A 17,327-nucleotide genomic window follows, 5' to 3' on the forward strand; every position below is an offset into this window, starting at 1 on the left:
TCACTTTTTTTCCGACGGGATTTTGGGGGGGCAAGTATCCACCCCCCCCCCCCCCTGCCCCGGTTCCGCCACCCCTAAGTGAAGCGAGCAAGATTTTGGAGCATGGGCGATTTAGCTCTAGCAACTTAAACTCCTTTTGTAATCATGAATAGGGTGAGCATCTAAACAAAACAATTAATGCGAATGCATATAGGCAGAGTGGCCGACTGACAAGAAAAGTGGATTTTTCAAAGATTATTACTTGGAGTTCAGGAATGGGATATAAATCTCTCTAATCAAATGATGGGAGCTCGTAGCGCAAGCTAAACATTATTTTCCATATTCAGTAGTTTTGTAATCATGAAAACAATGCGTAATCGCGTATCTCGCTGAAAGCTACAAAAATCGAATCGTGAGCACAATAATCTGTTTAAATTGACTAGAAAATGGCCATCATGAAATTTCAAAAGAAAAAAGAAGCTCGCTCCTCATCAGTTTTTTATTTGGTATAAGGTATTCGTCCAGTTCTTGGTAACAAACCATGCATAGAATGTCCACTTTTAAGGTTGGAATATCACACATTTTTGGTTCGCGTTTTGCGCTAGCACTAATTATTGCTCATTAAGGTAGTCATTCTGATCCTGGTGAAATAAAATTCCTAGAATGTCCAGTTTCATGGATAGAATATCAAAAATTTTCAGCTCGAGCTTCGCGCTTGCATTAATCGATTGGTGAGATATGTAGGCCTAGCACATATCCCATTCATGAGTCACCAAATGCAAAAGGTTCCTCTCCTGGTCAGTATATGAAAAATTTCAGCTCGCGCTTCGCGCTCGCGTTTGATTCTTTAGTTAAATTCACATCCTTTTTTCATGATTACGAAATAAAATTGGAACGTTTACTTTTTATGTGGGGCGTTTTGGCCCAGTGGATAAGTCTTCTGACTTTAAGGCAGAGGGTCGTAGGTTCGAATCCAAGTCATGGAATTATTACCATCAGCAAGAAATTTATTCACACTGTGCTGCGCTCAACCCAGGTGAGGTGAATGGGTACCCGGTAGAAATTCGTTAATGCCTTCATTTGGGCGCCTAGGCAGCCCAGCTAAAGCCGGGATAATAATAATAGCTGGGAGAACAGTTTTCAGAACTGAAGTGGCTTCCCTGGATATCCATACCATTATTATCATTTTAGGCCTACATGAAATTTCCAAAAGTTTGGGCACGTGATCCGCTCGCAACATCTCACAAGGATGCCCTTTTAACAGTAATGGACCAAAAAGGTGAATTTTACATCTTCAGATTCGATTTTTTCCCCAAACCGCTTGCTCGCTACGCTCGCAGACATGAAACGTAAATATATAACTTATCAATCAGAGATCACTTAAAAAATTTTGCTCAACTTTATTACTACAAAACACACAACCTCTTTACACAGATGATAATCTTATGGCGAAAATATCCGTTTGCACCAAAATGCCCCTATTGGCCCGTTTTTTGGCTATGCCCCCCCCCCAAAAGGAAAATACGTTCGGCCGCCACTGGTTTAAAAACACGCATCGTCTTCATGGCTAACTGCAAAAAGTTCTTAAAATGTCCCCTTTAGATCAGGTCAGAGCTTATATTTAAAATTTCTGTTCGCGCTTCTTGCTAGCAGTTATTATCTAGTTACATAGGCATCTCGTTTTGAAGACCACAAACATATTGCCCATCATATTTAAAAAAAAATATAGCTCGCGCTCGCATTATTTAAAAAGGGTTTATCATGTTATTACATATTTACTTTATTTTATAAGTATAAAGCTAATTATTGACTGTTAGGACTACCCTTTCAAAGAAACAAACAAAAATCAACTTTAAGCTGCCGATCGAGGAAAATATGGCTGGAAAAAAAATTTACCCCCCCCCCCTATTTGACAAAAGTTGGATCCGCTGGGAGGGAGGCAGGGGGCACTTGCACCCCAAAAATGAAAAAAAACCCAGGGAAATGCATATTTTTCCAAAATGGGAAAGTTCCTTTTTCAAAAATAAATATGCCGTTTTTCATGTTTTTCGAAATAAAATACTCTTTTTAAAGTATACAAGTTAAGTTTTCAGGCTGGAATATTGCAAAATTTCAGCTTGCGCTCCGCACTCTCAATCATTCGATTGGAGAAATATGTATCCTAAAGAGGTCACTAAATGCTTTCTTTAACAGGTTCCTTTTCTGGTCAGTATGTTTAAGCTCGCGTTTTGCGCTCGTGTTAATTCTTTAGTTAGATGCACATCTTTTTAATGACAGCAGAAATCTGCTCGGATTTTTAAAAACTTATTTTCATTTTTTATTGAAATACCCTTAAGTTTTAGCTTGTGATTTACGCTCGCAACACCTCGCAATAATGCCATTTTAAGAATAAATGACCCCTAAACGAGTTTTACAACTTCACCTTAATTTTTTTTTTTACCAAGCCGCTCGCTCATTATACTCTCTCCCGAAAAATAAAGCCTAAATATCCATTTTGCCATAATAAAAAGTCACTTCAAAAAAGTTTTTCTCTACTTAATCACTATCAATCACACAATGACTTCAAGCAGATGATAATCTTAAGGTGAAAATATCACCAAAGTGCCCATTTTGACGTATGAGTTTCATTTTTTGGTTTTACCCCCCGAACGAAAATTCGTTCGGCCGCCCTTGCCTTCCCATCCTCATAACAATGGAACGGCAACAGTGTCACCCGCCCCCCCCCCCCCCTTGTCTCTGCCTCTGCTTTCCCAGTTTTCATTTTTCGGATTAACGAACCTTATTTTGTTTTCGGATTAACGAACCTTCGGAACAACGAACCTTCGGAAAAACGAACCTTATTTTGTTTTCGGAAAAACGAACCTTATTTCGTTTTCGGATTAACGAACCTTCGGAACAACGAACCTTATTTCGTTTTCGGATTAACGAACCTTCGGAACAACGAACCTTATTTCGTTTTCGGATTATCGAACCTTCGGAACAACGAACCTTATTTCGTTTTCGGATTATCGAACCTTCGGAACAACGAACCTTATTTCGTTTTCGGATTATCGAACCTTCGGAATAACGAACCGTCGGAATAACGCCACAAATGTTCGGATTAACGAACCCTTTTTCGTTTTCGGATTAACGAACATCGAGGTATAGGCAATTTACGTGTTTCGGAATTACGAACCTTCGGAATAAAGAACCTTCGGAATTACGAAGCTTCGGAATTACGAAGTGTAACCGAAAAATGTGTGTGCGAACAGCGACCTCATTGTTTTGTTCGTTTTTTTTTTTATGTATTCAGGAGTAAGTCAGCTAGGACTGAAAACGAGACGTTTAAGAATTTTTGGTAATCACGACAAAGATGCGTTATGCGTATATTACTATAAAAAAAATGAAAATGTAAGGCGCGAACTGATTTATTTCATTCTGAGAATAAAACATGATAAGCGCCATGTAGGCCTAATCCTTGTGAATGTGATAATTTTGTATGTAATTAAACAAGTAAATGCGAGTGGATATTTTTTTTATAATGACCTAAAAAGTGAGCTATCTGCCAGTACTCTGCCATTATTTTCTTCACCTTTTCCTCCTTTTATTTGTTATTCTTCTTTATTACTCCGTCTTATTTTCTTCGTTTTTCTTGTCCACTTCTTTTTCTCTTCTTTCCCACCTCCCCCCACACACACTTTTTTGCGCCACAAATAGGGTGCCGTGTTAGCAGCGGTACTAAGAGTCCTCTCTAGCTTTCCATTTCCCTTCAAGATCTATTTAATTTAGAGGCGGCAAGACTTTAAGGCTCCTATATTCACAATATTGTGACAAAATTAAACAACTGACATTTCAGTTTCAGTCTTTTTTTTTCCTTCTTCATTGTTATTTTTTTAAGGGGAGTGTGCAGGGTTGTCACGAGACCGTACCTTTTTCCCCCTCTTCATTTTCCTTTTTCCACTTTCTTTTTTTTTTTTACTTTCCTCTTTTTGCTGCGGGATACGCAGACTAGGTCCCGATAATCCTTTCGCACTGGTTCATTCTTTTCCTCCTCCCCCTCTCTTTTTATCTTGCGATCCTTTGTGGAAAAAAAGATGAAAAGCCCAGTGAGCCCTTTCCTTTATAATCATTATTAACCTATGCCCATATATGGGCAGAGGCTGTCACTTTCTTTCCTGCCGTTTCTTTTCTATCCAATTTCCCATCTTTTACTCCATTTTCATTCCCTTTCTCTTCATTTATTTCCCCTTTCCCTTCCCACTTTCCCTTGTTCTTTTATTTTTTTTCTCCTTCTTTTTTCTCTTTCCTTTGCCTTCATTTCCTTCTCTTTCTATTTCTTTTTTCCTCCCTTTTCCTTACATGTATATCTCCCCTCCCCTTTCCTCTTTTTTTAGGATCTAAAAGGAGGGCACGGTGCAGATGTGCACCCTTTTAAACCCACCAGTCAGGGACCTGGGAACGATTTTTTCGATGGGGGTGCCGAAGTACATTTGACAAGTAAAAAAAAATGTGTTTCACTACAAAATGGAGGTCGTTTTGGTCCTAGGAAATTTGACAAGCAAAAAAAAAAGAAGAAAAAATACATTTTTTACAATGTGCAGCATTCCTGGGGGTGCTGCCTATGTAGAATTATACACGCAGCACCCCCAAGGTAAATCTGGGGGGGGGTGCTTCTGCACCCTCAGCACCTCCGCTTCCCAAATTTGACAAGTAAAAAAAATGGTTTCATCAAAAAATGTTGGTCATTTTCTTTACATTTCTCCAATTTGCCCCACCTACCATAATTCCAGGGGATGCTGTCTATGTAGAATAATACACGTAGCACCCCCGCTTCCTAGGGCCATGCCATAATTGTTACACCCACATTGGGGGCAAATATCAAAAGACATCTCAGACGCCATTACACCCTACTAAATATATTCAAGGAAATTTTTTAATTTGGCCGGTCTACTCTCAATATATTTACTTATTCAAAGTGTTTCCTTTAATTGGATTCTTCTCAATATCTCTCCCTTTGTGAAGAAAATGAAAATGAACGAGTAGCCTATTGAATGATAAAATGCATTTTTAGAATTTCAATTCAAACGGATAATATTACCTTGTAAATTACAACTTGGTTGAAATTTATATTCGGCATTCTCTGGAATAAAAAGGAAAGAAAGAAAAAAATAAGAATATGCTAAAGAGGAGGAAACACATTCACATATTATACATCTCATTAATAGGTTAGAATATATTAGATAATTTATAAAATTGTTCAATTCTTGAAGTAAGTAGGATAGGCCTATCAATGTAGGATTAACGTAATTATATTATTTTGCTTAATAAATTTATGATATATCATAAAGGAGAATAAACCATCAACCTTTGAAGAGAAACAATGAAATTCATGAAAAGTTAAGAAAAAAATCCAAGATTGTAATCGAGCAAAAAAAACACATTATTACAACACTCTAAAGTGAGTATTGACCGACACCATAATGAAGTATGAATGATGCGGTGGGTTCGCCGGGTTTGCAGAGTACACGTGCGGGGATTGACTACTCTGCTGTGCCACTATAGACTGTCCTCTATTACTTTTCATTATCTCTTTCATTCCTTCCTTATTCCTCTCACTTGTCTTTTTTCTGCCTGTCTTTCTTCATTTTCTTTTTTACTTTTCTTAAAAACTTTTTTGGGATTTTTTCTTCTCTTGTTTAAATCTATATTTTTTACTTTTTTCCCTCAAATGTGATTGTGCGTGTTTGTGGCGACGTAAATTTATTTATTTTATTATTTTTTTTTTTGCTCTTCTGCAGTGTCTGTTGTTCAAAGATAGGAGACCATTTTGTGATTGTATGCAATTATGATATTAATAAAATTGAAGAAAATAACGTACCCCCATTCTATATTGATCCTTTAACAGTTTTGCAAGAAATTAAGAAATGTCGATTTTATGATGATAATTAATACAATGGATATCAATAATAATAAATGATGATGATGATGACGACGATGACGATGATAATACTAATAATAATACTACTTGTCTACTAAAATAATAATAATAACAACAATGATAATTATAATAATAATATTAAGAGTGATAATAATGCATAACTTAAACTAGCATATTGATTATTTGATGATTTGAAGAAAACAAATCTGGTTTTTTCTTCAAAGGTATATGTGTGTTGTGTGAGTGTGTGGTTGTTATCCGACAAGTTGTCAGATGTAACAACTTTCCTTGATTTTGATTAGTTGAGAAACACAGCTTATATGGTAACTGTCAGATAAAAAATGACTTTTCGGTTAAAACATCAACTTTTGGCTTAAAGCGTACAGGCCTATAAACACGCAAAATAAAATAGGCGTAATACTTCTGAGGTAACACATGTAGCTGTTCAGTTGATCTATCTTCATTTCAACTGAAACGGGCTTGCAATCTCGACAGTTTTTTATTCGAATGTATTAGTTCTTTAAAATAATCTACCAATTTTGTGACAGGAATAGGGACCTATAGTAAAAATATCGTGTGGTACCATGAACCTATATACATGCTATAATTACGTACAAATTGAAACATACATATAATATATATGACCCACGTGTATTCATCTATATTGGAAACGCATAGTTTAATGATGTTATATTTAAACTTATGATATCTACCCCGCCTCATACCCTGAAACTAACCCTTACCATCAACCCCAGGCCTAAATTAAAAAAAAATTATCCTAAACATAACACTAACTCAAAAACTTTAATCTTTGCACACATACAAGTGGGTGGTGGACTATTTCACGTGCCGTAAATTATACTCAATATTATATAATTTTATTGTGATTTATCATTATTCGATGTTATTATTATGTACATGTAACCTGCCTACTAACCCAATAAGTTGCCGGGCCTGGTTCGTATGTTATTTTGCACACAATACACTAACTGAATCCAGGGGCCTATTTCATTCAACTTGTTAGGATGACACATTTGCAATAACAGTTAAAAGCTACTGAAATTCTTCAGTCTGATTGGCTAATTGTAAATTTGTTGTAAAAATTGTGCATTTGGTATTTTAACAATTTTCTGTGAAACAGGACCCAAATCATTAAATTCATGATTTTGCTGTTGTTGCTTGTGTGTGATTACTGAAAACACTCACGAAAGTTGCAAGTAATGCATTCGCAAGTTGGGGGAATATCATATGGAAAGAGGAAGGTGTTAATGTCGATTGTTTCATATCCAGTATAAATAGTGCGAGGGCGCCTCTTACCGACCGTTAGGTTTATCCGACGTACGGGATTTTCTATGTAAATGAGTCGTCGTAATTTGCATAGTAAAGACCGGTTTTACCTTATGGATGCACACAATTCATAACACCACTTATTTCAACAGAATGCTTAAACAAATACCGGTTCTTGCCCCACATGTTCTTCCTAAGTAGAATTACAGCAAAATGCGGAGCTTTTAAGTAAAATAAGAGTAAAGTTGGTCTGGCATAAAAGGCATTCGTTACAGGTTATACAGGGGTTTTTACACGCCATTTACATTGAAATCATGATCACTTTCCAATTCTCCCAAATGCATTACGGTTAACTGTTGTGTACATCGACGACAAATGAAGCCAACACCACTTTCAATCCACCGTGTGTATATGGAAAAGCTGTGCTGTAGCGTTTATGGCGTCGCTATTCCGAATGCTCTTCTCGATGAAGTTACAGATTCTTGACATTTGTGGGCTTATTTGGATATAACATTTGAGTGCAATCTTCAGCTTATTTGCGATATCTCCATCTGAAGTAGCTGAAATAATCAAAAGCTGCGTTTCTTGATGAATGACAGCTTTTTTGCCTCTAACATGGGCTTGTCGTCTGTTATTTGCTCGGGAAGTCTGGGCAGGGTAATCCTGTGGTGTGCCGCGGTTGAGAGCCGAGTATGATATTAAATTCATCCAACTTGATCGTTGCAATATGTTTGCAGGAAGCATTGACAAAGTACCAGCTGAATCGGACAAAAAGTCTTATTATTTCCACAGGTGATTGATTCTGGTGTAAAACTGAGTTAAAATGGCTGCAGCTTGGTTGCCATTTGCTCGGGCGGCGGCTATCGGATGGGTACCGGTAGCCCCCAACCCAATGCCGGTTCTCCCCGAGCGGCGCCGCAATGAACACTTTGGACGTGTGTGTATCAATGTCAGTGGTAGGAAGTTCGAAACATGGAGGCACATGCTAGACAAATACCCTGATACATTATTGGGAAGCAGTGAAAAAGAATATTTCTATGATGAGGAATCAAACCAGTATTTCTTTGACAGGGACCCAGACCTGTTCCGCCATATCTTGACTTTCTATCGCACAGGTACTATGCATTTCCCAAGGGAAGAATGCATTGCAGCATTTGATGAGGAACTGGCATTTTTCGGACTTATGCCCGAAATTATAGGTGATTGTTGTTATGAAGATTATCGTGACAAGAAGCGTGATAATCAAGAAAGGCTAATGGACGAAAGGATCTCAGAGATGGGGGACAACGTTCCACTCACCAGTTTTCGAGAAAAAATGTGGAGAGGATTTGAAAACCCCCACACTGGAACACCCGCTACTGTTTTTTATTATGTGACAGGATTTTTCATTGCCGTGTCCGTCATAGCAAACATTGTAGAGACTGTTCCATGTTCCCCTCTACCTGGTACTGTGACTACATTATCGTGTGGCGAACGATATGAACGGTCCTTCTTTTGCCTTGACACAGCCTGTGTCATGATCTTCACTGTGGAATATTTACTCAGACTTTATGCAGCTCCCAGCAGATGGAAATTTGCAAGGAGTGTGATGTCTGTTATAGATGTAGTGGCCATTCTGCCATACTACATTGGCTTGTTCTTCAAAGACGACAGCCTCAGCGGCATGTTCGTCACACTCAGAGTATTTCGTGTCTTCAGAATTTTCAAGTTCTCGCGGCATTCACAAGGATTACGCATATTGGGATACACACTAAAGAGTTGTGCTAGTGAACTAGGGTTCTTACTCTTCTCTATGTCCATGGCAATTATTATATTTGCCACAATCATGTTCTATGCTGAAAAATACACAAAGGACACCAAGTTTTACTGCATTCCTGCAGCTTTCTGGTATACTATTGTAACCATGACTACGCTAGGGTAAGTAACCTTCTTTGAACACATCCTTCTAATCTTTTATAATTGTGAAATATTGTTTTATAGTTTAACAACAAATGAATATTCTATGTAATACTTGTTTCCATGTAGTGTTTTACTAATTTTTGAAGTTCCAAAGAAAATCTTCAATATTTTTTTGTAACTCTAAAACATCATAGGTTTTTAAACCCATCAAAATATTAAACTAAATTTCATTTTGTTCTTGGTTAATCTCATATTTGGGGAAATGAAAATTAACAACATTTATTGAAGGAGTGTAAAAGTAAATGGTTTTGTTGTGACTTCTCTTTCATGTTGTTTATTCATTTATATTTGTTTGCGTTATTTAATGATTTTATATTTTATTTATTAATTTATTGTTTAAAATCAGTGAGATGTAATTGTTATATAATTTATTTTGTTGGCATAATAGTAATATCATATTCTCCTCTTGCATCTGTCTTTACTTTATACACTGTTCTCTAGAGAGGTGTATATTGGCATGTGTATCTATAGATAATCCCACTACATCATAATGAGATCATATAAGGTGAAGAAATATATTCTTTATAACACACATATACAGAAAAAATATAATTTGAAAAGATTACATATGTCTGTAGAAATATTTCATCAAGTAAAAAAAAAAAGATATAGGTCTAGGACTAAATGTTTAGAAAATTTTAATGTTGTTTCATTATATCTTATAAGACTATTTAGCAAAGAACATACAGTGTAACTGTTAGTTTCTAGTATTGGTATATCCTATATGCATTTAAAAAAGTTTTCACTTTAGAAAGTAATCTCATTATCACGATAACATTTTTGCTGTAATACAAAACATGATATGTCACATTTTGAATTTTACATAAACAAAACATTATTTTGAATAGAGTAATTTAATTCTAATATAACACAATAATGTTGTGATATATAAGTGATGTAAAGTAATATGAAAAATTCTGAAAAAATCTGATTTGCACAGATTTTATAATGAAATGAAATTGTAAATTAATCTTTGTATTATCACAACAAAAACATTGGATTAGATCCTACATATTTGAAATAAGAATTGAGAAAAGGAGACAAACAAAATAAATATGTTCTTTTTTAATAGTTACTCCCAAATTTTTATATTTTACAGTAAATTCAGAAATTCTTGAAATATCTATACAGATACTTATTTTTTGGATGTAAAATCTTAGAACAAAATTACTTTTGGAGATGTATATCAACATTTATGTTTACAAGTTGAGTTGAGGTATATGTTTCCATTTGGGTAATTTGAACATTAAACTTGCTTTTGTAGAGCATTTTATTGCACTTGATTATATTAAGTAGACAATGATAAATAGAATTACAGTAGAAATGTATCCTAAATGGTCAAATTGAAAAGAAAATGAAGCTCTACGAGAGCTAAACATATCTTATTAAACAAATTAATAAATCACACATAAGGGTCATGTATCCTCACATAGAGTAATCCAGTTCACAATGCATCCGCCATATTGGATTTATAGATTTTTTGATGACTTTCGAACACAAGCTCATTAAAAATTCATGGCTTTCATATAAACACCACAGTTACTCTACACAGGCAGGGTAGGGCTGTGATACATGCCTAAATCAATTGTGCATGCTTAATAGAATTTTACACTTAAAATGTCACTGGGGCTATCATATATCTAAGAAAACAAATGAATTTTATGTATGCATGTATATTTCTAAAAAAAGAATGTGCAAGGGATATACAAAGTATTCCTTTCTTTCTGATGATGTATATAAAAGTATAATTTTTATTGTCTGATTTCTTTACTTAAAATGCTGTCCTTTCTCAATCTCTAAGAATCCTGGCTTTGGCTTTTCACATTTTTGTAATTGCCATGCTTGAAATGTTCTCTACCTTACATTACTGTATAAGAATCGGTTGTCAACTATAGCATTAACATATGCACCCCATAGGACCAAGGTGATATTTTTTTTAGGGGAGGTGATTATTAGTTTGAAAAATGCACATACAGTGGTACCTAAAAAGACCCTTATTGGAATATTTGAATTTGTCATTTTTGTTACTGCTTCTGTTGATTATTCTAATTTTCTTCAATATTTTCTTCATAAAGAAAGATATGATTTCTTTTAAATTCAGTGACTCTATAATTGTCTTCCTGGTAAGAAGATACAATGCTTGTCAAATTTAATTGAGTCAGAAGAAAGTAACAGCAGAAAGAATATTATGATTAGCCTATATAAAAATGCTTTTGATAAGACTTGGCTTCTCTGTTTAAAAGTCTGATTATCTATAAAGGCATTTTCCAGATTTCATATTCCCTGCTGCAATATTTTGCTCAGAAATAAACTTATCTTCTATTCATTTCTTACAGTCTTGGAAAAGAATGATTGAATTCAAGAATCGCATGTGTGTATAAATAATAACATATCCACAAACAAAGGTGCATATCATGAGCCTTTGTTTGTGGATGTGTGAACACAATTACGCTGACTGTTGACTGTTTTTTTTTTATAAGGAGAGTCTTAATGAAATTGATTGTGAATGGCTTGAAAAGTCTAAATACACTGAACATGCTGAAAATGTGGTCGTAGAAGTATAGTGCGATTGAGATGATAACAACAATGTTAATTGGCTACCCAGATTCACAGATGTAATCAAAGAAATGTGTCAACTAACAAACATTTGAGGTATATCATGATTGTAGATCAGGTGCATATATTAAGTATACCCCCACAGGAGCTCAGCGAGTGCATTTTGGGGTTTTGCACAATTCATGGAGTCACGGCTAGTCAGGTCCAGATTTTCAAAAATGTGCTCAGAAAAAGTGCTTTAGGCATTTTGTGTTAATGCTGATTTATCAATCGTTTTAAGGCAATTCAGGGGTGCTGAATCCAAAAATGCTGTTTGCCAAACTTGATTCCGATGTTTTCACCGTCAAATTCACCGTCAAATTGGCAAAAAAAAAAATGGCAGCATTTTGAATGCGGTTTCCCCTATTAAACAATTTCTATAGGTGATTATATTTCAGAATTTTGGTCTATGCTATATTTTTTATACCCAGGGTTGCAAACATAAAGCATCCGATTGATTGATTCGTCAGCCATCTTTAATTCCAAGATGGCTGCCGTGATTCACAACTGCTGATTGACAAATAATATAGGGACAAATGTTTGATAATTTTTGGGAGATGCTGGCAAACTCACATTAAGAATTTTACTCAATGTTCGCCGATTTTTCCTTGCCCGCATAGCAGAAGCAAGATATGGACGTCGCCTATCTGACGGCGGCAATAATCGGACTTTGGCGGCGGCAAAGTCAACATCAAATCTTAACCGAGGTTAAGTTTTTTAAATGTCATAACTTTTAGGGTATAAGTATCTATTTCATGAAACTTAGGGTTAAACAAAATCTCAAAATCTATAGAGACAGATTATAGTTGGCGTCCAAAATGGCAGTCGTAGTACTATCAACTCCAAAAATGAAAATAATCTATAGCTTGCTGCAGCGTCAACAAATTAGTTTATATTAAAAAGCTTGAAATGCATCGGGACATGTTTACAAGATAGTCAGTGAGTGTGTCAGAGAATCCAAGATTACCTTCCAAAATGGCGTCAATAAAGGACATTGTAACTTTAAAATTGTCAAAATTGATATAATATCCACCTGGTAAACATAATTTGGGGACTCTATCCAAAAAGAAAAGAAAACAAAATAATGGTTCCAAGGGAAAAATTATATACATTGGAAAAGTTTCAAGATTTGTCAGTGGTGCAGATTGTCAAAAAATGCATGATGACTTTATAAAAATGGTTGCTGTTACTAAAAAAAAATTGATGAAAAGTGCATATGCTGTCTACCTAAAGACATTTTTGTATCTTTCCCATGATTTCAAGGGTCAAATAATATAGGTTAAGACGTATTGCAGGGATACGCTGTTGTCCAAAAATTGAAGAAGGCTTGCATAATTGCATTCAAATTGGCCACTATTGATACAAAAATGGCAATACTTCATAATTTATATTATCCCATGTAGAACCATTATTTTGGTGTCTCTGCTATGTTTTTAAGGCTCTTAAAATAAGTGTTACAAGGTACAAAATTAGGCGGTGGTGTAAAAACCCGAAAAAAAAACTTTAAAGATGGGGTACACTTTTACCTAAAAAGTAACGTTAACAAGTTGATAAGTACTTCAAGACACATCATGTTAGTGCTTAGAACTATTCTAAGGTTTCATGAGTAGGGAACAACAGTCATATTACGCAATTTTAGAAGTCACTTTGGATTTTAATTTTTGAAAAAAACAGAAAATTGACCATTCTTGTTACTTGTCTCAAAGTATTATTTGAGCCTTCAAACCACAATAGCGTAGACACCAAACATTTTTTTTTCACATAGCTATGACTATTTTTAACTTATGGTACTCATTTTCGACGCATTTTTTTTATCCATCTTTGAGGTTTTCGGCAAAATGGACTGCTTCATACCATTGTAACTAATCCAAAAGTATTATTTAACCATTGAAACCATAGGCTAGACACCAAAATTATATCTCCCAGGTGGATTCTAAATGAACTATGTCCATTATTAAGTAACAGCAGCCATCTTTGACTCCTTTTTTCTGAAGCCATCTTGGATTTTTGGACATACAGGAACACTGACTGTCCAACTTATCCTAATGTACATGATGTATTGCTTGAAGTTTTAAACAAAGGGTTAGACAACATAACCATATACCCCAGGCGGATATTAAACAATCTATGTCAGTTTTTAGGTAACAACAACCATATTAAACTCCTTTTTTGGAAACCATCTTTAATTTTTGGACATGGTGGACCACTGACTGTCCTTATAACTTGCCCTGATGTATTACTTGACCCTTTAAACCATGGATTAAACACCAAAATCATATAGCCCCAGGATATGAAACAAACCGTGTCGGTTTTAACTTAACGACAGATATTTGAGACTCCATTTTTGCAAACCATCTTGGGTTTTTGGACATACAGGACCACTGACTGTCCTTGAAACTTGTCCCAACGTATTACTTGACCCTTCGAACCACAGGTTATACACCATAAAATCATATTCTCCAGACAGTTATTAAACAAACTGTCGATTTTAACTTAACGACAGACATTTGAGACTCCATTTTTGCAAACCATCTTGGATTTTGGGACGGACATACAGGACCACTGACTGTCCTTGTAACTTGTCCCAACATATTACTTGACCATTTAAACCGTGGATTAGACACCAATATCATATTTCCCAGGCGGATATTAAACAACTATGTCGGTTGTTAGGGTTTTTAGATAACAATAGCCATTTTAGGCTCGGATTTTGAAAGCCATCTTGGATTTTTGGACATAGTGGATCGCTGACTCTCCTTGTAACTTGCCCTAATTTTCTACTCGACCCTTAAAACCACCATTGAATAAAACCCAAATTAAAGACAGTAAAATAGGTAATAGATTGTGAATTTTTAGGCTATGGCAGCCAATTTGGACGCCATTTTGGATTTCCAGGTATCCTGGCGTGCTTATGTTCACTCTACCTGTATCAGTAGACCTTTTACGCCCTACATCATTGAATATGCATCGAAAATGGATGTCTAAGGTGGATAAAGAGTTGGATATGTTAATTTTCAGTGAATGGCGGCCATTCTAGACGCCATTTTGAAAATAACCACTTTCCCGGATGCGGATTTTGATAGACTTGTTATTCCTGACATCAAATAGTACCAAAAACAATTGAAAAACATTATTGTTGCAAGTTTAAGGGGGTCAAAATAGAGCAAAAAAGGGTGTAGAATGGCAGCCATATTGTTTTTGCCATTTTGAGGATTTTAACATTAAATTCAAGGTTGGCAAACAACATATTTGGATTCAGCGCCCTCAAATTATGTTAAAACACTTCTTAATTCAGCATTAACACGATTTGCCTAAAGCAGGGTGCTACATAAGCACTTGTCTGATTGCCTGAGGCACGTAAAAGTGATTGTCGGGCAAGTGTTTTGAAGTAAAGACCAAAACTACTTGCCCGAATTGGGCAAGCGAAATTCTCACAGTAGAATTACCAAAATTAGGGTCGATATGATATATCGACCCTAAATTTGGTCATGGCGGGCAAGATAAAATCACTTTGTAAAAAGAAATGTAAGAACAAGGTACATCAGTTTATGTCAAAAGAGAGAAAAAATAGGTCAATGGCTTCTAAAAACCATATTATTTTCTTTTGAAGAAGTAAAACTTTTTTTCAAGGATTTTTTCGGGCAAGTATATTCCAACTATTTAAAAATTTACTTGCCCAACAGGGCAAGTGCATCTAAAAAGTTATGTAGCACCCTGCTAAAGGCAGTCTACTTTTCTCAAATCTGGACCTGACTATGCATGTGATTGGGGCTATAGGATACAAATATAGGTTTAATGGGGAGAAAAAGAAAATTTGACTCTCATTTATTATTTATTTATAGTTTATAACTAGTTGAACATTTACCTGTTGGCATGATTCCCAGATCTCCACAGTGGGTAAAACTACATGTATTTTGTCAGTGCGGATATAGTAATGTTACCATTTGATCTAATCTTTTTATTCCTTTGAGCTAATCCACTTTTATAATCTAGCTTGATATAGTTTTCAAAATGTTATCTTAGTATGACCATTTGCTATAGTATTATTTACTAGTTTGTTCAAATACTCACAAATCTTGTTAGGCCAAGTGGTCAGTAGTCAGTATAGTTTTAAAATGATGTAAATGGGGATGAGCCAAAGTGATACGATACACACTAAACACATTTTTTTGACAAAGCCATCTATAATTATAAAATTATGCATGTTTAACAAACACAAATATTACATGTAAACTAAAAAGTTAAAACTAATTTGATCTATATTATGGCAAAAAATATTATATATAGCACTATTAATTTGTGAAAACAATGTGATATTTTTATGAGAAACCTATTTAGCATTCCCCATAAATAGTTGTTTGTAGATATACATGTGCAGATATGAAACAAATATTGATTTTTTTCCAGCAATATTTGCATAACATGCTGATCAATAATTTAAAAGTTAAATATTATACTTCCAGAATGCATTACAAATTATGCAATCATTTGATTGTCTTTCAGGATTTCTCTGAAATGGTTATAGCATATTGTCACCGAGACCCCCAGGTTGTTCATTTTAGAATCAGTAATATAATGAATCATCTCAAGAATGTATTCTCTCAATGACTTGCACAGTTTAAATTTTGTAGGCATTTAATTTTCCTGTTCATACACACAAACATTGTTGCTTTGCATGATATCTGTCTCCGTCAAAACACTGCAATATTGAAGCATTTTTGCAGTATTCTGAGGTGTATATTCATGTATATGAGGGGATTTTTTTAATTTGGAATATTATGGTGTTTGGTATAAAAAGGGTAAACCACTTTTGATTACATGTACGTAACGTCAGTGATTTTACCAACTGGCACAAACCTTGGCTGGTTTCCAAAACACGATTTTGAGATAATCGCAATCAAAGTGTGGATGTTTTTCAAACTATGTTTTAAAAAATATCACGCTTTGAAATACACCAGAACAATTACTTATATCAATTTGAAGCACAGAATCTATTATTTTATAATGTGTAAAAAAATTTTTTCAAAGTTTTTCAATATTTGAAATTACATGTAAGTGCAGGTATGCATTTCAAAAACTAATAATTGTTAATAAAAAAACAGGGGGTTTAGGTCACTTTGTATCATGCGCATCATGCGTATATTTTTTTAGTGGCATAAACCACGGTTTGTGCAAGTTTGTAAAATCATTCAATGAATACGTGCCGCATATATGCGCAACATCTACATTAAAGGTCAGGTTATTGAGCTCTGTGTGCCATTCCGGGGGACTTTATATTACAGACAGAATGGTTTAGGCTGCTTTGTAAAATCAAAGGAGGGGGTTGTTCCAGTCTGTGCAAAATTTTGATATTTTCTTATTCTTTAAACAATAGGAATTTTGGTAATTTCATAGAGTTAATAACAGGTTTTTCAGAATATGCAAAAAACTTAATTTGGGAAAATTGATCCAAAATTAGGTTTCTACTGGTTCGTAAAATCACTGACGATAAATGAGGTATGAACAAGAATTTATGTTGGGTTTGTTAATTGAACTTTATAATATCTATTAAATTACTAGCTCTGTCTTTTGTTTATGTGTGTTTGCATGT

At 34.9% G+C, this 17,327-nt stretch overlaps 1 protein-coding gene across 1 annotated transcript; it reads left to right on the forward strand.

Moving 5' to 3' along the window:
- Positions 1 to 7,435: 7,435 nt before the first annotated feature.
- On the forward strand, positions 7,436 to 13,221 carry LOC129257027 (potassium voltage-gated channel protein Shal-like). Its single transcript, XM_064097349.1, has one exon. The coding sequence runs from the start codon at positions 8,007 to 8,009 to the stop codon at positions 9,102 to 9,104; it is 1,098 nt and encodes a 365-aa protein (XP_063953419.1). The 5' UTR covers positions 7,436 to 8,006; the 3' UTR covers positions 9,105 to 13,221.
- The last annotated feature ends 4,106 nt before the right edge of the window (positions 13,222 to 17,327 follow it).

This window comes from Lytechinus pictus, chromosome 3 (assembly GCF_037042905.1).
Source record: "Lytechinus pictus isolate F3 Inbred chromosome 3, Lp3.0, whole genome shotgun sequence".
Classification (NCBI taxonomy): Eukaryota; Metazoa; Echinodermata; class Echinoidea; order Temnopleuroida; family Toxopneustidae; genus Lytechinus; species Lytechinus pictus.

Coding starts and splice junctions, on each gene's coding strand:
- LOC129257027 (XM_064097349.1), top strand. CDS start 8,007: ATGGCTGCAGCTTGGTTGCCATTTGCTCGGGCGGCGGCTATCGGATGG.